The 22,770-nt window shown below is 39.2% G+C and overlaps 2 protein-coding genes across 16 annotated transcripts in view; one reads left to right on the top strand and one right to left on the bottom strand.

The window, feature by feature from the left end:
• CCDC15 (coiled-coil domain containing 15) overlaps window positions 1-13,098 on the bottom strand; it is a 91,245-nt gene extending 78,147 nt beyond the window's left edge. For 2 of the 8 annotated variants that reach the window (XM_055273609.2, XM_063635599.1), the window contains exons 1-4: window positions 12,792-13,085; window positions 12,323-12,508; window positions 7,933-8,082; window positions 7,193-7,381 (exon numbers count right to left, since the gene is read on the bottom strand). In XM_055273609.2, the coding sequence (XP_055129584.1) occupies window positions 7,193-7,381; window positions 7,933-8,082; window positions 12,323-12,499 (516 nt within the window). In that variant the 5' untranslated portion in view covers window positions 12,500-12,508; window positions 12,792-13,085. Of the gene's footprint in view, window positions 1-7,192; window positions 7,382-7,932; window positions 8,083-12,322; window positions 12,509-12,791 lie in introns of all 8 variants that reach the window. The other 6 variants (XM_063635598.1, XM_063635600.1, XR_008656805.2 and 3 more) reach the window with 5 other exon arrangements.
• A 100-nt stretch (window positions 13,099-13,198) lies between these two features.
• Window positions 13,199-22,770, top strand: part of HEPACAM (hepatic and glial cell adhesion molecule) — a 35,861-nt gene continuing 26,289 nt past the window's right edge. For 2 of the 8 annotated variants that reach the window (XM_063635615.1, XM_063635616.1), the window contains exons 1-4: window positions 13,220-13,749; window positions 13,946-14,119; window positions 15,680-15,889; window positions 16,668-16,905. In XM_063635615.1, the coding sequence (XP_063491685.1) occupies window positions 16,671-16,905 (235 nt within the window). In that variant the 5' untranslated portion in view covers window positions 13,220-13,749; window positions 13,946-14,119; window positions 15,680-15,889; window positions 16,668-16,670. The other 6 variants (XM_063635608.1, XM_063635612.1, XM_063635611.1 and 3 more) reach the window with 6 other exon arrangements.

Below are 22,770 nucleotides of genomic sequence, written 5' to 3'. Positions count from 1 at the left end.
TGAAAAGACCAAATCTATGTTTTATTGGTGTACCTGAAAGTGACAGAGAGAATGGAACCAAGTTGGAAAACACTCTGCAGGATATCATCCAGGAGAACTTCCCCAACCTAGCAAGGCAGGCCAACATTCAAATTCAGGAAATACAGAGAACACCACAAAGATACTCCTTGAGAAGAGCAACCCCAAAACACATAATTGTCAGATTCACCAAGGTTGAAATGAAGGAAAAAATGTTAAGGTCAGCCAGAGAAGGTCGGGTTACCCACAAAGGGAAGCCCATCAGACTAACAGCGGATCTCTCGGCAGAAACTCTACAAGCCAGAAGAGAGTGGGGGCCAATATTCAACATTCTTAAAGAAAAGAATTTTCAACCCAGAATTTCATATCCAGCCAAACTAAGCTTCATAAGTGAAGAAATAAAATCCTTTACAGACAAGCAAATGCTGAGAGATTTTGTCACCACCAGGCCTCCCCTAAAAGAGCTCCTGAAGGAAGCACTAAACATGGAAAGGAACAACCGGTACCAGCCCCTGCAAAAACATGCCAAATTGTAAAGACGATCGAGGCTAGGAAGAAACTGCATCAACTAACGAGCAAAATAACCAGCTAACATCATAATAACAGAATCAAATTCACACATAACAATATTAAACTTAAATGTAAATAGGCTAAATGCCCCAATTAAAAGACACAGACTGGCAAATTGAATAGTCAAGACCCATCAGTGTGCTATATTCAGGAGACCCATCACACGTGCAGAGACACATATGGGCTCAAAATAAAGAGACGGAGGAAGATCTACCAAGCAAATGGAAAACAAAACAAAACAAAAAAAGCAGGGGTTGCAATCCTAGTCTCTGATAAAACAGACTTTAAACCAATAAAGATCAAAAGAGACAAAGAAGGCCATTACATAATGGTAAAAGAATCAATTCAACAAGAAGAGCTAACTATCCTAAATATATATACACCCAATACAGGAGCACCCAGATTCATAAAGCAAGTCCTTAGAGGCCTACAAAGAGACTTAGACTCCCATACAATAATAATGGGGATTTTAACACCCCACTGTCAATATTAGACAGATCAACAAGACAGAAGGTTAACAAGGATATCCAGAACTTGAACTCAGCGCTGCACCAAGCGGACCTAATAGACATCCACAGAACTCTCCACCCCAAATCAACAGAATATACATTCTTCTCAGCACCACATCGCACTTATTCCAAAATTGACCACATAGTTGGAAGTAAAGCACTCCTCAGCAAATGTAAAAGAACAGAAATCACAACAAACTCTCAGACCACAGTGCAATCAAATTAGAACTCAGGATTAAGAAACTCACTCAAAACCGCACAACTACACGGAAACTGAACAACCTGCTCCTGAATGACTACTGGGTAAATAATGAAATGAAGGCAGAAATAAAGATATTCTTTGAAACCAATGAGAACAGAGACACAACATACCAGAATCTCTGGGACACATTCAAAGCAGTGTGTAAAGGGAAATTTATAGCAGTAAATGCCCACAAGAAAAGCAGGAAATATCTAAAATTGTCACCCTAACATCACAATTAAAAGAACTAGAGAAGCAAGAGAAAACAAATTCAAAAGCTAGCAGAAGGCAAGAAATAACTAAGATCAGAGCAGAACTGAAGGAGATAGAGACACAAAGAACCCTTCAAAGAATCAATGAATCCAGGAGCTGGTTTTTTGAAAAGATCAACAAAATTGATAGACCACTAGCAAGACTAATAAAGAAGAAAAGAGAGAAGAATCAAATAGACACAATAAAACATGATAAAGGGGATATCACCACCGATCCCACAGAAATGCAAACTACCATCAGAGAATACTACAAACACCTCTACACAAATAAACTAGAAAATCTAGAAGAAATGGATAAATTCCTCGACACATACACCCTCCCAACACTAAACCTGGAAGAAGTTGAATCCTTGAATAGACCAATAACAGGCTCTGAAATTGAGGCAATAATTAATAGCTTACCTACCAAAAAAGTCCAAGACCAGATGGATTCACAGCCGAATTCTACCAGAGGTACAAAGAGGAGCTGGTACCATTCCTTCTGAAACTATTCCAATCAATAGAAAAAGAGGGAATCCTCCCTAACTCATTTTATGAGGCCAGCATCATCCTGATACCAAAGCCTGGCAGAGACACAACAAAAAAAGAGAATTTTAGACCAATATCCCTGACGAACATCGAGGCAAAAATCCTCAATAAAATACTGGCAAACTGAATCCAGCAGCACATCAAAAAGATTATCCACCAAGATCAAGTTGGCTTCATCCCTAGGATGCAAGGCTGGTTCAACATATGCAAATCAATAAACATACTCCATCACATAAACAGAACCAACGATAAAAACCACATGATTATCTCAATAGATGCAGAAAAGGCCTTTGACAAAATTCAACAGCGCTTCATGCTAAAAACTCTCAATAAACTAGGTATTGATGGAACGTATCTCAAAATAATAAGAGCTATCTATGACAAACCCACAGCCAGTATCATATTGAATGGGCAAAAACTGGAAGCATTCCCTTTGAAAACTGGTACAAGACAGGGATGCCCTCTCTCACCACTCCTATTCAACATAGTGTTGGAAGTTCTGGCCAGGGCGATCAGGCAGGAGAAGGAAATAAAGGGTATTCAATTAGGAAAAGAGGAAGTCAAATTGTCCCTGTTTGCAGATGACATGATTGTATATTTAGAAAACCCAATCGCCTCAGCCCAAAATCTCCTAAGCTCATAAGCAACTTCTCCAATGTCTCAGGATACAAAATCAATGTGCAAAAATCACAAGCATTCCTACACACCAATAACAGACAAACAGACAGCCAAATCATGAGCGAACTCCCATTCACAATTGCTTCAAAGAGAATAAAATACCTAGGAATCCAACTTACAAGAGATGTGAAGGACCTCTTCAGAGAACTACAAACCACTGCTCAATTAAATAAAAGAGGACACAAACAAATGGAAGAACATTCCATGCTCATGGGTAGGAAGAATCAATATCGTGAAAATGGCCATACTGCCCAAGGTAATTTATAGATTCAATGCTATCCCCATCAAGCTACCACTGACTTTCTTCACAGAATTGGAAAAAACTACTTCAAAGTTCATATGGAACCAAAAAAGAGCCTGCATTGCCACGACAATCCTAAACAAAAAGAACAAAGTTGGAGGCATCACACTACCTGACTTCAAACTATACTACAAAGTTACAGTAACCAAAACAGCATGGTACTCGTACCAAAACAGATATATAGACCAATGAAACAGAACAGAGGCCTCAGAAATAACACTACACATCTATAACCATCTGATCTTTGACAAATCTGACAAAAACAAGAAATGGGGAAAGGATTCCCTATTTAATAAAGGGTGCTGAGAAAACTGGCTAGCCATATGTAGAAAGCTGAAACTGGATCCCTTCCTTACACCTTATACAAAAATTAATTCAAGGTGGATTAAAGACTTAAGTGTTAGACCTAAAACCATAAAAACTAGAAGAAAACCTAGGCAATACCATTCAAGACATAGGCATGGACAAGGACTTCATGACTAAAACACCAAAAGCAATGGCAACAAAAGCCAAAATTGACAAATGGGATCTAATTAAACTAAAGAGCTTCTGCACAGCAAAAGAAACTACCATCAGAGTGAACAGGCAACCTACAGAATGGGAGAAAATTTTTGCAATCTACCCATTTGACAAAGGGATAATATCCAGAATCTACAAAGAACTTAAATTTTCAAGAAAAAAGCAAACAATCCCATCAAAAAGTGGGCAAAGGATATGAACAGACACTTCTCAAAAGAAGACATTTATGCAGCCAACAGACACGTGAAAAAATGCTCATCATTACTGGCCATCAGAAAAATGTAAATCAAAACCACAATGAGATACCATCTCACACCAGTTAGAATGGCGATCATTAAAAAGTCAGGAAACAACAGGTGCTGGAGAGGATGTGGAGAAATAGGGACACTTTTACACTGTTGGTGGGACTGTAAACTAGTTCAGCCACTGTGGAAGGCATGGTGGCAATTCCTCAAGGATCTAGAACTAGAAATACCATTTCACCCAGCCATCCCATTACTGGGTATATACCCAAAGAATTATAAATCATGCTACTATAAAGACACATGCACACATGTGTTTATTGCAGCACTATTCACAATAGCAAAGACTTGGAACCAACCCAAATGTCCATCAGTGATAGAGTGGATTAAGAAAATGTGGCACATATACACCATGAAATACTATGCATCCATAAAAAAGGATGAGTTCATGTCCTTTGTAGGGACATGGATGAAGCTGGAAACCATAATTCTGAGCAAACAGTCTCAAGGACAGAAAACCAAACACCACATGTTCTCACTCATAGGTGGGAACTGAACAATGAGAACACTTGGACACAGGGTTGGGAACATCACACACCAGGGCCTGTCATGGGGTGGTGGGAAGCCGGGAGGGATAGCATTAGGAGAAATACCTAATGTAAATGACGAGTTAATGGGTGCAGCACACCAACATGGCACATGTATACATATGTAACAAACCTGCACGTTGTGCACATGTACCCTAGAACTTAAAGTATAATCAAAAAAAAAAAAAAAAAAGAACTGAATTCCTTGGACAGAGAAAGATAGGACCAGATAATATTCTTTTTTAACATTTAATTAAAAATGTAAATAAATCCAAACCTATGGAAAACTTCAAACATATACAGAAGTAATCAGAACACTATAATGAACCACCATGGACAGATATGGATACCTCACTTTAGCATTATCAACTCCTAGCCAATCTTGCTTCATCCGTAACTCCCTACTTTACCTCATCCTTTTATCATTTAAGTATATTCCAGACATCAAATACTTTCATGTATAAATGTTTCAATATGTCAGATGAATTTTTAAAACTCTTCCAACTCCAAGATCACATGTTTCTATAACACCAACACAAGAAAACTGAGCCGTGTACTAACATTCAGAAAGTGAATTATGTGTACCATTTACCCAACCAGTTCTAGATAAACTAAGGGAGTTCATGCCTGAACTGTCTCATTGTCTAGTTTCATGGTGACATCTAGTGGATAAAAACTGCAACAGAAGTGGTAAGATCAGAAAGCATCTATTGTCATGGAGTCACATGGACAAAGTTTACAGGCTCAAAATAGTTAAGTCACTCAGCATTCTTCAGTAGTTCATGTCCCTTCAAAAAAAAAAAAAAGCGCGAGGGTGTTATAAAAACTTTAAAAAATCTTGTGACATTTAAGGTTTTTCATAACCTGATTTCCTCCTCCCTATCCAACCCCATTTTTGGTTATTCTCCATTATAAACTATCAGTTAGAAAGGTTCCATTACTTATTCCCAAATACACCAAGCTCATTGCAGATTCTAGGCTTTTGTTTGGTTGGTTTTTAAGAAAAAATTATCTTGGCCAGGTGTGGTGGCTCACACCTCTAATCCCAGCACTTTGGGAGGCCAAGGCAGGCGGATCCCTTGAGCTCAGGAATTTGATACCAGCCTGGCCAACATGGTGAAACCCCATTTCTACTAAAAATACAAAAATTAGCCAGGCATGGTGGCAGGTACCTACCCCAGCTACTCAGGAGGCTGAGGCAGGAGAATCAGGAGATTCTCTTGAACTCAGGAGGAGGAGGTTGCAGCGAGCCAGGACTGCACCACTGCACTCCAGCATCGGCAACAGAGTGAGACTCCATCTCTAAGAAAAATTAATTCTCTTGAATTTGCCAATTCAAAATGTGTAGTTCAATTCTATCTATCCCATGAATTCTTCCCCTACTGCTTCCTTAAAAATTTCTGAACTCCCATAGCACAACTTTATTGCAAAACAGAAAATTTCTCTATATTATTATCTGATAGAATGAGTGGTCTATTAGTTTTGTATTTCTACCTGAAAATATAAACCCATGGAGGGTCCTATTTCACATTTCCTTAGTATCGCTACAATCCATAACAAACAGCATATGAAAATACTGCTGACTGATGAGTTTTATTTATGTATTATACAGATGAAGTAAAATCCTCACTACAGTGGGACTAATAGCTACAAGCACCACAAAAGCAAGGACTGTGTCTGTCTTAAGTCAATGTTCTATTCCTTGTACTTTATGCAGTGCCTGGCTCAATAAATATTTGCTAAACAAATAAAAATGATTATTACAAACTGAACAATGACAAGAAAGAGTCAAATAGTTGTGGACAAAGAAAAAAATTTTAATAGTATTTCAACATGATAATGTGTGCTTCTAAAGCTTTTCCTATTTATACTAGTAGCACAATTAAATTATGACCAAGTATGTTAAGCAATAATACAGCTTTTATTTTCACATACTCATAATTTTCCATATTTTCTCTCTTCCTCTCATTATTTCTAGGAATACATTTTAAACAAGATGAAGAACAATTACTGAAGCAGACTTGAAGACTGTATCAACCGGACAAAAGCTCAGGTATACTAAGGTGGGGGCTAAATGGACAGAGTCAAGCAATTTGAATGGATGAAATCTACTCACAGTGGTTAATTTTTAAATATTGGGTGTATAAAATGAGTCATTAAATAAAAATTACATTTTTCCAAAAACTCTGGATATGTTACGAATTTACTGTGTATTATTCTTTAACCTACAACTATAGATTCATTTATTGTGATAATCAGAGTAAAAAACAAAGTAAGAAAAATGAGACAAAGATAAATAATAAATGAAATGCCACCTATGTGTACTGAACTTCTTTGCAACAAAGGTAAGAATTATTTCTCTCTGTATACTACAAACTAATAGTAGCTTGCCTAGAATATAATTTCAATATAACTTGGAAAATCCATGTTCTTGACCTAAAGTGCCTTCTAGTAAGTTTTGAATTCTAACACTTTGGCACTTTTCTTTAGATAATTTTAGAGTGTCTTACCAAACACAAATAAATGTGTAAATTTAAAATTTTTAAAAAGCATTATCTCACTATTCCCCACTTTACAAAGCTAAAAAAAAAAAAAGAGATGATTATAAAAAGTGAAGCTGAGTGTGATAACTCTCTTAATCCCTACCTCATACCCTAGATGTCATATTTACAGTTTAGGGAATGGGGAAAATATCATAGACATAAAATAAAATGAACAGGTACTTACAGCCTGGGCTTGTTGTTGGAATAATTCGTTCTGATTCTCTTCATCCTCTATTCCATCCCCAGGCATCAGGGAAGAAGGTAACCTAGAACTTCCAATAGCAACATTCAAATTGTTTGGAAAAACACTTGTTCTTTTGGAAGTTAAGTGTGCTGCTGAAGACTGCATGGCTATAGAGCTTTCTTTTTGTGCCTACACAAAGGAAGAAAGGGGGATAGTAACATTCTACCCCAATCCAGAGCAATCAAATAATGCCTCTAAAGCAGTTCAGAAGATTTTAAATTGGGGTGGGGGGCAGGGGAGAGCCTTTAGCTGGCAGAGAAACTAACATTTACTAGGCACCTCCCATGTGCTAATAATTCAGGTTATCTCATCTAACTCTCACACAATCCTGTGAGAGAAGTATCATATCCTTATTTTATGGATGAAGAAACTACAATCAGTGAAGTTAAGTAATCAGCCTAAAGTCAATAGCTAGTAAGTGGCAAAGCCAAAATTCAAACTCAGGTCTGAACCCAAAATTCTGACATTGTTTTTAACTACTTGGTAAAAGCAAAAAATTGAGTCAGAACACAGGAATAAAACATGGTTTCTCTACAAAAAAAATCTACTGTCCTCACTAGTTAATTAGATTATATTAGGCATGTAATCAAAGGAAAGCAAATCTGTTACTGCCTAATAGCTTATCTCATAACACACATATTTTCCATTCAGTCTTTACTCAGGCTCACTTTTGAACTTACTCTTTCATAAGACTTCTGAAGCTGCTGCTTTTTTCTCAACCTAATTTGTTGATTTACTCGGTATTTAACTTGTTCCTGAAAATGTTTCAAAGCTTCTTGTTTTTTTCTTAGCTGTTCCTTTAGTTCTTCTTCAATCAAATATGCTGATGTCTTTAAAGATGCAAGATAGAAAATCAACTTAAATGTTAGCAGTTTTGTCCATTAGGGCTGTTTTAAACACAGAGCAGTCAGGATAAGGATACAATCCTGAAAAAAAATAATTCCATTCTGTACAAAAAAAAAAATGGAATGTATGAGTATCAAATCAAATCTTAAATTTTTTATTGAACTAGAACTAACGATGTCTTCATTAAATCTTAATGAACCAAATAAAACCTATCATATGTTACACATTTTCTAAAATGGAGTAAATAGTCAAGACACACCAGGTTACTTACCACTCACCAAATATGTCCTATTGTAAAATGTCTTCATATTTGGCATTATGCTCCATTTTTAACCTGGCATGCCCTTCCTTTCATCTCCACCTAGTAAAGGCCTACTCAGTTTTCACAACCATTTAATACCCACTCCCCAGTACCTTCCACAACACTTTCTTCCCCTAAGCCCTCTTATGCTATAACACCTCTCATTTCACCAATGTTAACTGAGTATAGTACTTCTTGACTCCCCTACTAGATTATGAACTCTTTGAGGGCAGGATACATATTCAATTCTCCTTTATTTCCCCTATGGCATCTAGTACAGAGCCTTGACTATAAGGGTAGTCAATATATATTTATATAATTGCTCAATTCCAAAACATATTCTAAACCAGGGGTGTCTAATCTTTTGGCTTCCCTGGGTCATGTTGGAAGAAGTGTCACATAAAATACATTAACACTAGCAGCTGATGAGCAAAAAAAAAAAAAAAAAAAAAAATCACAAAAATGCTCATAGTGTTAATTAAGAAAATTTATTAATTTACGTTGGGCCGCATTCAAAGCCATCCTGGGCCACATGTGGCCCATGGCTGCATGTTGGACAAGCTTGTTCTAAACAATCTGGAACACTTTATCCCATTTGAATTCTTGATCTGCATTGATCTTCTCTAAGTGCTTTGAATAATAATCATAGTCATCATCATAACAGCACTTATCATTACTATGGATCTATTATGTGACAAGTATTTTAACTACATCGTAGCACTCTATCCTCAAAACCACCTTTGGTAGTAGGTATTCTTATCCCTTATGTTACAGATGAGGAAACTGGGGTTCAGAAAGATTAAGTAATTTTAATATAGCTAACTAGTAGCAGAACTAGAAGTTTCCGACTCCAACAATTATGTTCCTCTCTACGCTGCTTTTCTCTTGACTATGTCTCTCTTTCACTAGGAATTTTCAAATTAAATAAAATCATCATATCTCCTACCTATTGTTTCTAACTCAGTGATTCTGACTTCTAATTCTGAAGGGTGCCCTCAGATCATTTTACAGGCTGTCATTAAATTCTCAAAATCAAATGCATTCAAATTTCAATTTAAGTTAAAATTTCCAAGATGTCTATCCCATACACTATTCTAGTGGAGTGTACAACTGTCAAAGAATTATTAGATAAAATAATTCCAGTGGCGAGATATATACCTAATGAAGCCTGAACAACTGACCCAGCTTAACTCAAGCCCCAGACAAGTTTAAGCCATTCAGCCTCTTTCTTTTACCTCCATTTTCTCTGCTCCTCTTTTACTCCACAAGATTACAAGCCAGGTCATAAAGAAACTTCCACCTCCATTCTTAGAGTGCTCATTCTGAAGGAAGTCAGCACCATATAAAAATTCAGACTACCCTGAGATTACCATGCTGTGAGGCAGCCCAAGTTAGTCAAATAGAGAAGCCATGTGAAAAGAGAAACATACCTAGCCAGCACCCAGACATTCTAGTTATCCTAGCCCAAGTGTCAGATATGTGAACAAGAAAGCCATCTTGGACATTACAGCCCAGCAGGTGCCACATGACTGGGAGAGCCTGACTATTTTCTAGCTCTAGCCAATAGCCAGAAAACAGTCACGGTATCTCAGACATGTCCAGTTATTTGAGCCCCAGCTGAGGCCCCAGACACTATGGGGCAGAGACAAGCCATTATCACTGTACCCTGCTCAAATTCCTGATACATAGTATTATTTGCTTTATACCACTAAGTTCTGGAGTGGTTGGTTACACAGCAAAAGCTAACCAGAACAAATTATAAAATAATGCAATCCCATATATGATAATAGAACAGAAGTGTCTTTTGATGCTAATTTATTAATAATTATTGGGGGGAGGTAGTCTAAAGCTATGACATTTTTAGGAATCCTGATGGCCCCCTGAAATTTTGGGGAGAAAAATGAGTAGAAGTTCCCCTTTAGAACAGACATGATCTAAGGGCCAAGCTTTAGAAGTAACTATTCAGCATTTATCTTGAGCTGACAGAGCTATATCCGTTAATAAGGGTGGATTCCCAGACTAGATATGCTAAAGCTATAAGGAGTTCTATTAGATGCTTGATCAAACTCCCTTTGGCTGGAACTGATCAGAAATTTTTAAATCAGGAAAAGGAGATATGTTTATCCATGTTCCAAGACTTAATATTTTGAGTTAATGTGTGTGAATATGATATTTCAATACTTCTTAACATAGAAAAAGTTTGATGGTGTCAAATTTTAGGCATGTTGACACTACTGATATTATACAGATGTAATTTGAGCAATTAAAAAGAGGTGTCAACAACTTAAATACCAAAATATCTTTATACCAAATCTTACCAAGTCTTGTGGGGTGTTTCCTGCATTCATCCCTTCTCACTGCACTCCTTTTTTTTTTTTCTTCCAGAGATGGGGTCTCATTCTGTTGCCCAGGCTAGTGTGCAGTAGCATGATCATAGTTCACTGCAGCCTAAAACACGTGGGCTCAAGCACTTCAGCCATCCTTTTTCAAGGCTTTTCTTCTCTATTTCTTACCACTAACAAAGTTTTGATGCTATACTCCATGCTTAAATTGTTATAATTATATTCTAATTTATCCCCAGGATCCAATCACTCCCTATCCTTCAAAACCTTTGAAGCAATTAATCTAATCAAAACACTGGTTGATCATGACATTCACCTGTAAATATTAAACAAATTCAATCCCTTCTCCAAAATTTCCTGTGGTACTCTACCATCCCTATTTTCCATAATCCTGTCAGCGACCATTCTCCTACTAAACTTTCCACTCCAATCGATCTAATCTACCCTTAGAATCCTGAACCGTGCTTACTTCTTACTCTCCTCGTTCTCCTTAATAGGAGAATCATTCCCTTCCCTTCTCCAATCAAATTCTTCATTACACTTTCCTGGGTCACATCAACCCAACGTCATAGCTTCTTGATTAAGCATTATATTCTTAGAACTTAGATAGATATACCACCTGGACTCTTAAAATCCTTTTTGGAAATAGGCAGGGTAGGAACAAATCAATGAATATACATACATATGTGCAAACATAAATAAAATGAATGAATATAGTATATTGCATTACTTTAACATTTAAACATGTCTCATTTCTCTTCTGAGATCAAGTACACTGAGGGAACATATCTCATTCTTCTTTCATCCATGTTCAGCACCTTGTCTACACATACAGAAGACATGTTGTGCCTTTCATAAATATTTCATGAGTGTCTATATTGATTAGGCAGTATTTAAGATAAAAGTGGGAATGTGATGATAAATGAGATTTGTTCTCTACGCTCAAGGAGCTCACACTGCATCAGGAAGAGATATATAAACAATCTACTATAACACAATGTGGTAAGTGCCAAGTTAAATTTGAACAAATAGCTAAGGGGCACGGTTTGGTGAAAGACTATCAGAAACCATGGAATTTCTAGTTAGAATTTCTCAGATTACCAGAGTTCATCTCTTTCTCCTTTATTCTGTTACTCCATTTTGCCTGAATCCTCATTAAAAAATTGATCATAAATCTTAAGCAACCAATTAATGTTACTTAAAGTATGCCAACTATAATCCATACTAAGTTGCAGTGTCTGGAAGATGTAGGTAGTGCCTATGTCTTGGGCATAGCAAGCAATCAAGAGTCTGAAGTAAACTGATATACAGATATATATCTATATAACCTGTTCCATGTAGATTATGCTCTATATATTATAGCAGGTGAGTAATAAATATTTGATTATGCCAACTAAAGCTGCAGTCAAGTTTTGGCAAATACTTGTTTGTTCTATAATTCTAACGCAAGAACATAAATTATTTATGGCAGAATAGAAACAGCATCCTCGGACTGTTCATCTTTAAGCACCCAGGATTAGAGAAGGCTAATAAAAAGGGTGGTGGGGAACCCCACCATATTTGGATGAAACTGACACTCACATATGCTGGGATTTCCGAACTACCCGGTGAGGCAGGTTCCACCCATGCCCCAACTGGTACTATAGCCTGGTTCCTCTCAGCCAGCACTGCTAACACGTCCTTGCTCTTCAGGGGGTTTAAAGCCAGGGGCGACCTTGTGGTATTTCGAGGTTTCTTTCGGGCCATACTTCCCAGCATCTGTGACTCCTGGTTAGGAGAAAGAAAAAGCTTAAAATCTTCAAATGACTGCATTAAAAGTTCAACCTCCTAACACATGAGCCACAGGCCCGTGAAAAGGAGAGAAGCCCTGGAGGCAGAAGCCTGGCACGAAGTGGAAACACACGGATTCTAGAGAAAAAGGAAGAAAAGAAGGGAAGAGAAATGGGAAGAAATAAAGAGGCAAGGAAAGGTTTTTAAGTTGCCTTATAGAAGAAATGGTGATGAGAGGGAAGAGAAAGGATAGGAATTAGAGAACGAAGACTGTCCCCACCTGTGGGCGCAGCGAGGCGGGAAGGGAGGAATGACAGCCGCAACCCGGGGAAAGAGGGAGGGGCGGGGACCTGTGTCTGCAGCCGAGAGTCCCAATAATCGGTATCGGTTATGGGTAGACGCGCTGAACGGCTGGGAGCCTCGGGCCAGATAAAAGCCTGCTTCTGAGGCTCCGAGGCCCGCTCCGGCTGAGATGGCACTGGCCGGGAATCGGCCCGCAGCTCGCCACAGACTCAATCTACTCGGGGTACTAAGGTAACCGCCTCAAGTAAACCGCCACTTTGGGGTGGGCTGCTCCGTCCCGCCCCTCCGTAGCCTTATGCCCGCCCCTTCCGGACCCCGCGTCCCCTCCCGGAGCTGGGAAGGCGTGAGAGGTGGGGTTTTGAGCGTCCGTGGTATCGTCATTTCCTTTTCCTGTCCGGCTGAGGGAGTGGGAACGTGTGGATACGCGCGGTCGCTGGGTAATGCGCCATCTGAGGCGCGGTGGGACTGTAGTTCCTGGACCAATGCCGAGACTTCCTAAATCCCTCCGGAAAGGGATGCGTTGGGCCTGTGATCTGGCGACTGGGCGGGCCAGGAGTCCCAGTAGAGGGAACCACGGAGAAGAATGAAAGAGGGAGGCTAGCCTGGCACGGCTTCCTGCAGAAACAAACTAAGCTAACAAATTTTTCGGATCCTTTGTGCAGCTAATTTTACAATGATGTTTCATACATGTTATTATATTTGGACATTAGCGCCTCTTGAGTGGTCTCCTTCTCTGCTGCAAGCCCTGCTGTAATCCAGAGATACTCAATTATCTCTGTAGGATAATTTATTCATTCGGTTAACATACATTACTACGAGCTTTTTATAAACCAGTACTGTTCTAAGCACCGGAGATAGATAGCTATGAACGAAACAAATATCCCTGCTCAGGGAATTCACAATAGAGTGCGGGGAAATAAGCGAATAAACAACGAGTAAGTAAATGTGTGTGATGTGGAGTAAAAGCAAAGAAAGCGGATAGGGAGTGTGGTGGGCAGGATGGGGATGGGAGGGATGAAATATTAGAATGTCCAGAGAAGCTGCCCTGAGATACTTTTCAGCAAAGACTTAAATGAGATAATGGAAGAAGCCACTGTGCTCTTCAACGGAGGCTTTATAAACATGTTGCAGATACAACAGCAAGTACAAACGCCCCAACGTGGGAGCATTGCCTGGCTGAGAAAAAGGAGGATAGTGTGACTGGAGCAGAGGGAGAGTGGAAGAATGCTGAGACAGTAGGTCAAGCAGGCAATCCAAACATCGTAAGCCACCACAGGTGTTGAGATGGGGAGCCACTGGAGCAAGGTTTGGAGCAAAGGAACACCATAATGTGACTTAAAATTAAAAAAAATAATAATTCCGAATGCTGTAGTGAGAATAGACTGTAAAGAAGACCAATTAGGTGGCTATTGCAGTAATTCAGTTAAGGGATTATGATGTCTTGGATCAAGGAGGTAGTGGTGGAGATGATGATAAGTGGTTGGATTCTGTATCTATTTGGGATGCAAAACTTTCAGGATCTGTTGAAGGTTTGGATATGGATTGTGTGAGGGAGAGATGTCAAGGAAAACTAGGGGTTTCATCCTGAGCAGCTGTCAGGATGAAATTACTATTTACTGAGATAGTGAAGATGGTGGAAGGAGTAGATTTGGAAAGGGGAAGATCAGGAGTTCAGTTTGGGGCAGATTAAGTTTTATTTATCTAATCAACATCCGAGAAGATAGTACGAGAAAAAGTGTCTGGAGCTCAGAGAAGGGTTCTGGGCTGCAAATATAAATCTAAGAGTTGTTAGCCTATAGATTTAAAGCCATGAGACTGGATGGACTCATCAAGGGGTTGAATATAGACAGATAAAAGAATAAATCCTAAAACAGCCCCAGGATATGTCAGTATTACAGAGGCTGAGAAAAAGGAGGAGAATGCTAAGAGATTGAGAAGGATTAATCAGTAAACCAAGGAAGAAAACTATGAGGGTGTGATAACTTGAAAGCCAGGTGAAAAAGAAATGTTCCATTGAGGGCAGACCATCTGTGTTAAATCCTACTGACAGATCAAGTAAGGTAAGGACTGAAAATTGACTATTGGATTTGACCATGTGGAAGTCATTGATAACTTTTAAAAGAGCAATGTCTTTAGAGCAGTTGGAGAGCAAAAGCCTGATGGGCTAGGCAAGAAAGAGTAGGAGAAGGAATTGGAGACATCAATTTTAGACAATTCTTTCCATGAATTTTGTTGTGAAGGGACAGCGAAAGAGGTGGCTGAACGTAGAGGTAGGATCATTGGAGAGTTCTTTAAGATCATAGCATATATTTGTTATTGACGGAAATTGACCAGTAGACAGGAGAAAACTAATGATGCAGGAGAGATATGAGAGAATTTGAGATCTACAGTCATGTGTCACTTAAAGATGGGGATACATTTTGATAAATGTTAGGTGATTTTGTCTTTGTGCAAACCTTATAGAGGAAATGGAATCTAGTGAACAAGTGGAGGGATTGGCCTTAGATAGCAGGAGGTATGGTTAATTATAATAATAGCAGAAAAGTTAGAATTACACAGTAAACTGATAATTAGGTAACGTGGTGGCAGGAGCTTATGGAAATTCTCTTCTGATTACTCTGTTTTCTCTGTAAAATAGTATTGTAGCCAGCCTCCAGGATGGCCTGTAATGATCCCCACCTCCTGATGTTCACACGTTTGTGTAGTCCCCTCCCACGCTGTACCTAGGTTGGTCTGTATGACCAACAGAATATGGCAGAAGGGATGGTATATTACTACAGAGGTTAGGTTATAAGAGACATGCTCACATGGGCTCGCTCACTCTCTCTCCCTCCCTCCTTCCCTCCCTCCCTCCCTCCCTCTCAGATCTCCTGCTCTGAGGGAAGCCATGTACATCATTAGCAGTTCTATAAAGAGGATCACATGGCAAGAAACTGAAACATTCTGCCAGCAGCCCTGTGAATGAACTTGGAAGTAGACCCTCCAGCCCTAATCAAGTCTTCGGAGACTGTACTCAGCCAACAATTGACTGCAACCTCATAAGAGACCCTGAGCCAGACCACCCAACCAGAAACTGTGAGATAATGTTTGTTGTATTAAGATGCTAAATTTGAGGGTCATTTATTATACAATGAGACAAGTAGAAGGTAAGGGACAATGAAAAGTTGGTAGAATCAAGAAGTTGTAGGTCCCTGTGATGGTCTAAAGTTTGTTAGAACAGGATACTCAAAAGAATGTGCTAAGGTAAGAGGTGGTCTGAGAGTAGGATGCTTGGAGCTGAGTGTATGGAGAGGTTGTGGTTATTAGTGCTGTTAAAGTCTATGGTATGACCAAAGGAGGGAAAGCTAAGGTAGGTTAAAGAACAAAATCACTGGAGAAGAGGTCATAGAAACCAAACACCAGAGCATTGATTGGATGATCCATGAGGATACTGAAATCACCAAAAAATATAATAAGAATGATGTTGGAGAGAGCCAGAAGCAACAATCTTGAAAAGGCTTGGAGGTTGGTGGATAAGTATAGCTTGGAAACCCAAGCATGATATAGTCTGGTGACATGAGGTTCAAAGTTGGAGGTGAAGTTAAGAAAAAGGGAGGTGGTGGTTTAGCAAAAGCACTGAGTAACTGAATAGCAAGAAGGAAACCCATCCCACCTCCACCCAGAGGGGCAAGGAACAAAAAACAGCTACTATTAGGTGAGTGCAAAAGTAACTGTGGTTTTTCATTGTTGGAATTTGCCATTTGATGTTGGAATACATGCTTGAATAAATGTGGTTATGTTATACATCAGTTTAATGGGCATTTCTCACTTTTTTTTTGCTAATGACATTTCTTGCTGTTTATGTTTATTTTAGACTATGGAAATGATGTTAAACAAAAAAAAAATGCAAGCAGTTTTCTTATTCGAGTTCAAAATGGGCTGCAAAGCAGCAGAGACAACTTGCAATATCAAGGATGCATTTGGCCCAGGAACTGCTAATGAATGTACAATGCAGTGGTGGTTCAAGAAGTTTTGCAAAGGATTGCCAGGCGCAGCAGCTCACACCTGTAATCCCAGCACTTTGGGAGGCCAAGGCATCCGGATCACTTCAGGTAAGGAGTTCAAGACCAGCCAGGCCAACATGGTGAAACCCCGTCTCTACTAAAAATAAAAAAATTAGCTGGGCATGGTGGCATGCACCTGTAATCCCAGCTACTCGGGAGGCTGAGGTGGGAGAAGCGCTTGAACCAGGGAGGCAGAGGTTGCAGTGAGCCGAGATTGTGCCACTGCACTCCAGTGACAGAACAAGACTCCGTCTCAATTAAAAAAAAAAAAAAAAAAAATGTGGGGGCTGGTCGTGGTGGCTCACGCCTGTGGTCCCGGCACTCTGGGGGGCGAGGCGGGTTGATCACTTCGGGCTAGGAGTTCGAGACCAGTCTGGCCAACTTGGCAAAACATGAAAAATACAACAGACAAACCAAACAACCAACTCAATGACAACAAAACAGGTCTACCCTGGAGTCATACTCCAATTTTTTCTATTTTCCTCCCTTTCTGATCCTTTATCCCACTTTCTTTTTCTTCCTCTTCCTTCTCCCTCTTCTTTGTCAAACAGAGGATTGAGTTATTATCACTGATCCATATAAAGTCCCTCTCTCATTTATTTTAACTACCACCCCCATTTCTATTCCCCGACTTCCCATGTGCAACCTTCCTAATATGTTTGATACACATCTTTTTGTTTGTATGTATTTTTAGAAAATGTTTATTGTTTTTGTGTGCAAAAAAAATTAATAAATAAATTACCTAAAAAAAAAAAAAATTTAAAAAAAAAAAAGTTTTGCAAAGGAGCTGAGAGCCTTGAAGATGATGAGCATAGTGACCGGCCATGGGAAGTTGACAACGACCAATTGAGAGCAATCATTGAAGCTCATCCTCTTATAGCTACATGAGAAGTTGCCCAAGAACTCAATGTTGACCATTCTATGGTCACTCAGCATTTGAAGCAAATTGGAAAGGTAAAAAAGCTCAATAAGTGGGTGCCTCATGAGCCAACTAAAAATAAAAAAAATATCATTTTGAAGTGTTGTCTTCTCTTGTTCTACACAACAATGAACCATTTCTCAATCGGATTGAGACGTGCTATGAAAAGTAGATTTTATACAACAGCTGGCAATGACCAGCTCAATGGTTGGGCCCAGAAGAAGCTCCACAGCACTTCCCAAAGCACCAAAAACAGGTCATGGTCACCGTTTGGTGGTCTGCTGCCAGTCTGATCCACTACAGCTTTCCGAATCCTGGTGAAACCATTACATCTGAGAAGTATGCTTAGCAAATCAATGAGGCACTGAAAAGCGCAACACCTGCAGCTGACAGTGGTCAACAGAAAGAACCCAGTTCTTCTCCACAACAACTCAATGTCCGACTGCGTGTCGCACAACCAACCCTTCAAAAGTTGAACAAATTGATGAAGTTTTGCCTCATCCGCCATATTCATCTGACCTGTGGCCAACCAACTACACTTCTTCAAGCATCTCAACAACTTTTTGCAGAGAAAACACTTCTACAACCAGCAGGATGCAGAAAATGCTTTTTAAGAGTTTGGTGAATCCCGAAGCACAGCTTCTTACACTACAGGAATAAACGAACTTATTTCTCACTGGCAAAAAGGTGTTGATTGTAATGGTTCCTATTTTGATTAATAAAAATGTATTTGAACCTAGTTATAATCACTTAAAATTCATGGTCCAAAACCGCAATTACCTTTTTTTAATTATACTTTAAGTTCTGGGATATGCATGCAGAACATGCAGGTTTGTTACATAGGTATACATGTGCCATAGTGGTTTGCTGCACCCATCAACCCGTCATCAGTCTTATCTATTTTGTTAATCTTTTCAAAAAACCAGCTCCCGGATTCCTTGATTTTTTTGAAGAATTTTTTGTGTCTCTATTTCCTTCAGTTCTGCTCTGATCTTAATTATTTCTTGTTTTCTGCTATTTGCTCTTGCTTCTCTAGCTCTTTTCATTGTGATGTTAGGGTGTGAATTTTACATCTTTCCCACTTTCTCCTATGGGCATTTAAGTGCTACAAATTTCCCTCTAAACATGGCTTTAGCTGTGTCCCAGAGATTCTGCTACATTGTGTCTTTGTTCTCATTGGTTTCAAATAACTTATTTATTAATGTCTTAATTTCATTATTTACCCAGTAGTCATTCAGGAGCAGGTTGTTCAGTTTCCATGTAGTTGTGCAGTTTTGAGTGAATTTCTTAATCCTGAGTTCTAATTTGATTGCACCGTGGTCTGAAAGACTGTTATGATTTCCGTTCTTTTGCATTTGCTGAAGAGTGTTTTACTTCCAATTATGTGGTCAATTTTAGAATAAGTGCAATGTGGTGCTGAGAAGAATGTATATTCTGTTGATTTGGGGTGGAGAGTTCTGTAGATGTTTGTTAGGTGTGCTTGATCCAGAGCTGAGTTCAAGTCCTGAATATCCTTGTTAATTTTCTGTGTCATTGATCTATCTAATATTGACAGTGGAGTGTTAAAGTCTCCCACTATTATTGTGTGGGAGTCTAAGTCTCTTTGTAGATCTCTAAGAACTTGCTTTATGAATCTGGGTGCTCCTGTATTGGGTGCATATATATTTAGGATATTTAGTTCTTTTTGGTGTATTGATCCCTTTACCATTATGTAATACCCTTCTTTGTCTCTTTTGATCTTTGTTGGTTTAAAGTCTGTTTTGTCAGAGACTAGGATTGCAACTCCTGCTTTTTTTTGCTTTCCATTTGCTTGGTAAATATTCCCCTATTCCTTTATTTTGAGCCTATGTGTGTCTTTGTACATGAGATGGGTCTCCTGAGTACAGCACACTGATGGGTCTTGACTCTTTATCCAATTTGCCGGTCTGTGTCTTTCAGTTGGGGCATTTAGCCCGTTTACATTTAAGGTTAGTATTGTATGTGTGAATTTGATCCTGTCATTATGATGCTAGCTGGTTATTTTGCCCATTAGTTGATGCGGTTTCTTCATAGTATTCATAGTCTTTACAATTTGGTATGTTTTTGCAGTGGCTGGTACCAAAACCCCAATTACTTTTGCACCAACCTAAACTTGAGAAAGCAACAGAGAGGTTGAATTGCACACCTCCATACACAGACACATACACACCAACACTTGGGAAGAAGTGTTGTTAGTTATCTCCTTGCTTTCTTCAACCCTCCATCTCAAGGCCTGTGCCTCCCACTAGCACCTGGGCCAGTGGTTTCATAATAATCTACATTCTTTTTTTTTTTTTTTTTGAGACAGATTCTTGCTCTGTCACCCAGGCTGGAGTGCAGTGGTGCAATCTTGGCTCACTGCAACCTCCACCTCCCGAGTTCAAGCGATTCTCCTGCCTCAGCCTCTCCAGTAGCTGGGATTACAGGCACCTGCCACCATGCCCAGCTAATTTTTGTATTTTTAGTAGAGATGGGGTTTCACCATGTTGGCCAGTCTGGTCTTGAACTCCTGACCTCAGGTGTTCTGCCTGCCTCAGCCTCCCAAAGTGCTGGGATTACAGCTGTGAGCCACCACACCTGGCCAATAATCTACATTCTTGATGTGTCCAGAGAATTCACATCTAAGGCCCTGTTCCCATTTTCTGACCTCTTCAGGAACATTTATATTCTATGTAACCAGAGTTGGTTTCTCAGCAAGGAAACTGTTTGCTTAGAAATGTCTATCTTCTTCAGGAACTTAAAAGAATGGATATTGCTGGCACCAAAGTATTGAGGCCCTGCTCCAGAGCACTCCTCATCAGAGTTGGATATAATCCCTTTTCTGTGTCTGGGGGATCCCTGGACATGTCTGCACAAAGCCCCGAGTCACTGGGTCCTTGGCAGCAGTCCATCCCACACAGAACTGATTGTTTCGTGAGCATGAGGGAGCAATTTGCATTTTTGGTCACTATTTTCCTATTTGTTGCTGGCTGACCCACACCTGTAACAAATTAGAAAACTTGGTCACATGTCAGTTCTCAGGGCATAGCCTAAGGAGAACATCTATAGAAGTGAGAAACCTGCCTATCTCTACTTTCAAGGGAACTGGATTTTGGGGAGTGAAGCCTCAGGCAGCTGAGTCATGGCCACTTTCAGCCCATCTCCCAAGTTTCAGCAGAGTGTTCCAGGGCTAACTGGTTTTCTGGGCTATTTCCTGAAAATGGACCATAGCACTGTCCTTTTTCTTCCTCCTCCTTATCCACCTCTCAAAATAACCTTTCTAACTAGGATAACTAGAGGAGTCCTTCTGCTTGCCTGTGCAGACCAGGTTTCTGCAGTAGCATTTTACTGTAAATGGCACCAATAGCAGATTGCTCCAGTTAAGCCCAGTTTTCTCAATAGCATCTGCTGTACTACTTTTTGCAAAAGATTCTCTAGTTTTACCATGGATGCAAAAGTCTTTTTCTCCTTACTCTTGGTGTGTGATTAAAAGAAAATTAACAGGGATTTCAGTATCTCTCTACGTTACCATAGGATAGTTGAGAGATTCACTACCCAGATCTTCCAAGGAAGGGCTTTTTGGCTGTCTGCTCCCTCTGCGACAGAGTGAGACTCTATCTCAGAAATAAATAAATAAGTCCTTCTTTCTATTCCCTGTTGACACTGTTGAGCCTCTGAATTATCTCAATGCTACCCCATCTCTAGTCTTTCCAAATACATGAGCCAATAAAGTTCTTTATTATCAATGCCAATTAGCATTGGGTTTTATATTATTTGTAACATAGACCATAGACGAGCTCTGAGATAAGTCCATTGGTAAATATTGGAGACTGAAAGAGAAGCAGAATGAGTCAGAGCTACCTACAAAAATTGGTTCCTGAAGCAGCCTCAAAACTGAGCCCCTCAATTCCAGATCCAGGTCTTATGTATTCATGCAATATGCCTCTCCTCATGGTTGATGGTACTTCACTGGGATATCTATTCTTTGAAGCCAAAGAAGCTTGACTAAAGTAGGAGACTTTTCTTTTTTTTTTTTTTTTGTTTTTGTTTTGAGACAAATTCTCACTCTGTCGCCCAGGCTGGAGTGCAGTGATGCAATCTCGGCTCACTGCAAACTCTGCCTCCCAGGTTCAAGAGATTCTCCCCCCTCAGCCTCCCGAGTAGCTGGGATTACAGGCATGTACCACCACGCCCAGCTAGTTTTTTGTATTTAGTAGAGTCAGGGTTTCATCATGTTGGTCAGGCGAGACTTTTACTTTAAAGCTAGTTTTAGCCAAAATTATTTTATCCTTGTTACTTATATTATTCACTGTATGCTTGATTTTTTTTAAAAAAAATCTCTTGAAGTATAAAAATTGTAATCATTAAAGATACTTAAAAAATATGTTGCAGGCTCTAAAAGCAATTTTTAAAAGAATTTTTAAAATGTAACCCCTAAAAAGTGTAAGACATGAGGCCTTAAAAGAGAAAATAAGAGGAAAAAGTTCTGGAGAAGATAGTGTGATGGCTGCACAACAATGTGAATGTACTAAATCCCACTGAAATGTACACCTTAAAAAGTTAAAATGATAAACTCTATACTTTGTATATTTTACCACAATGAAAATAGAATTTTATTTTAAAAAAAGCAGTAAGGCTCTCTAGATAACTATTTGGAGAAAGCCAAGTTATTCATTTGTGTGTGTTCAGCTATGATTGTTTAAATTATCTACTATTAACAGTCACATTCCCTATATCCTAAATCTTTGGGGATAGCATATTACAGTGGAGAAAGGGGTTTTAGAGACAAACTTGGGTTTATGTTCCGGTTCTGCAACTTATTGTCTGTGGTCAAGTCACATTATCTGAGTCTTTATTTCTAGATATGTAACATATGTAATAATAATTGGCCCTTGAGGGTTTGTTTGTGTTTTGTGAGAAGTAATGTTACATATGTAAAATATATCATGCATAATAGACTTCCAGTAAATGCTTGCTAATATTTTTTTTAGGAAACA

The sequence above is a fragment of the Symphalangus syndactylus genome, chromosome 3 (genome assembly GCF_028878055.3).
Source record: "Symphalangus syndactylus isolate Jambi chromosome 3, NHGRI_mSymSyn1-v2.1_pri, whole genome shotgun sequence".
Taxonomy (NCBI): Eukaryota; Metazoa; Chordata; class Mammalia; order Primates; family Hylobatidae; genus Symphalangus; species Symphalangus syndactylus.
The sequence above is the reverse complement of the archived record's forward strand: the minus strand, read 5'-3'. Positions and strand labels throughout refer to the sequence as shown.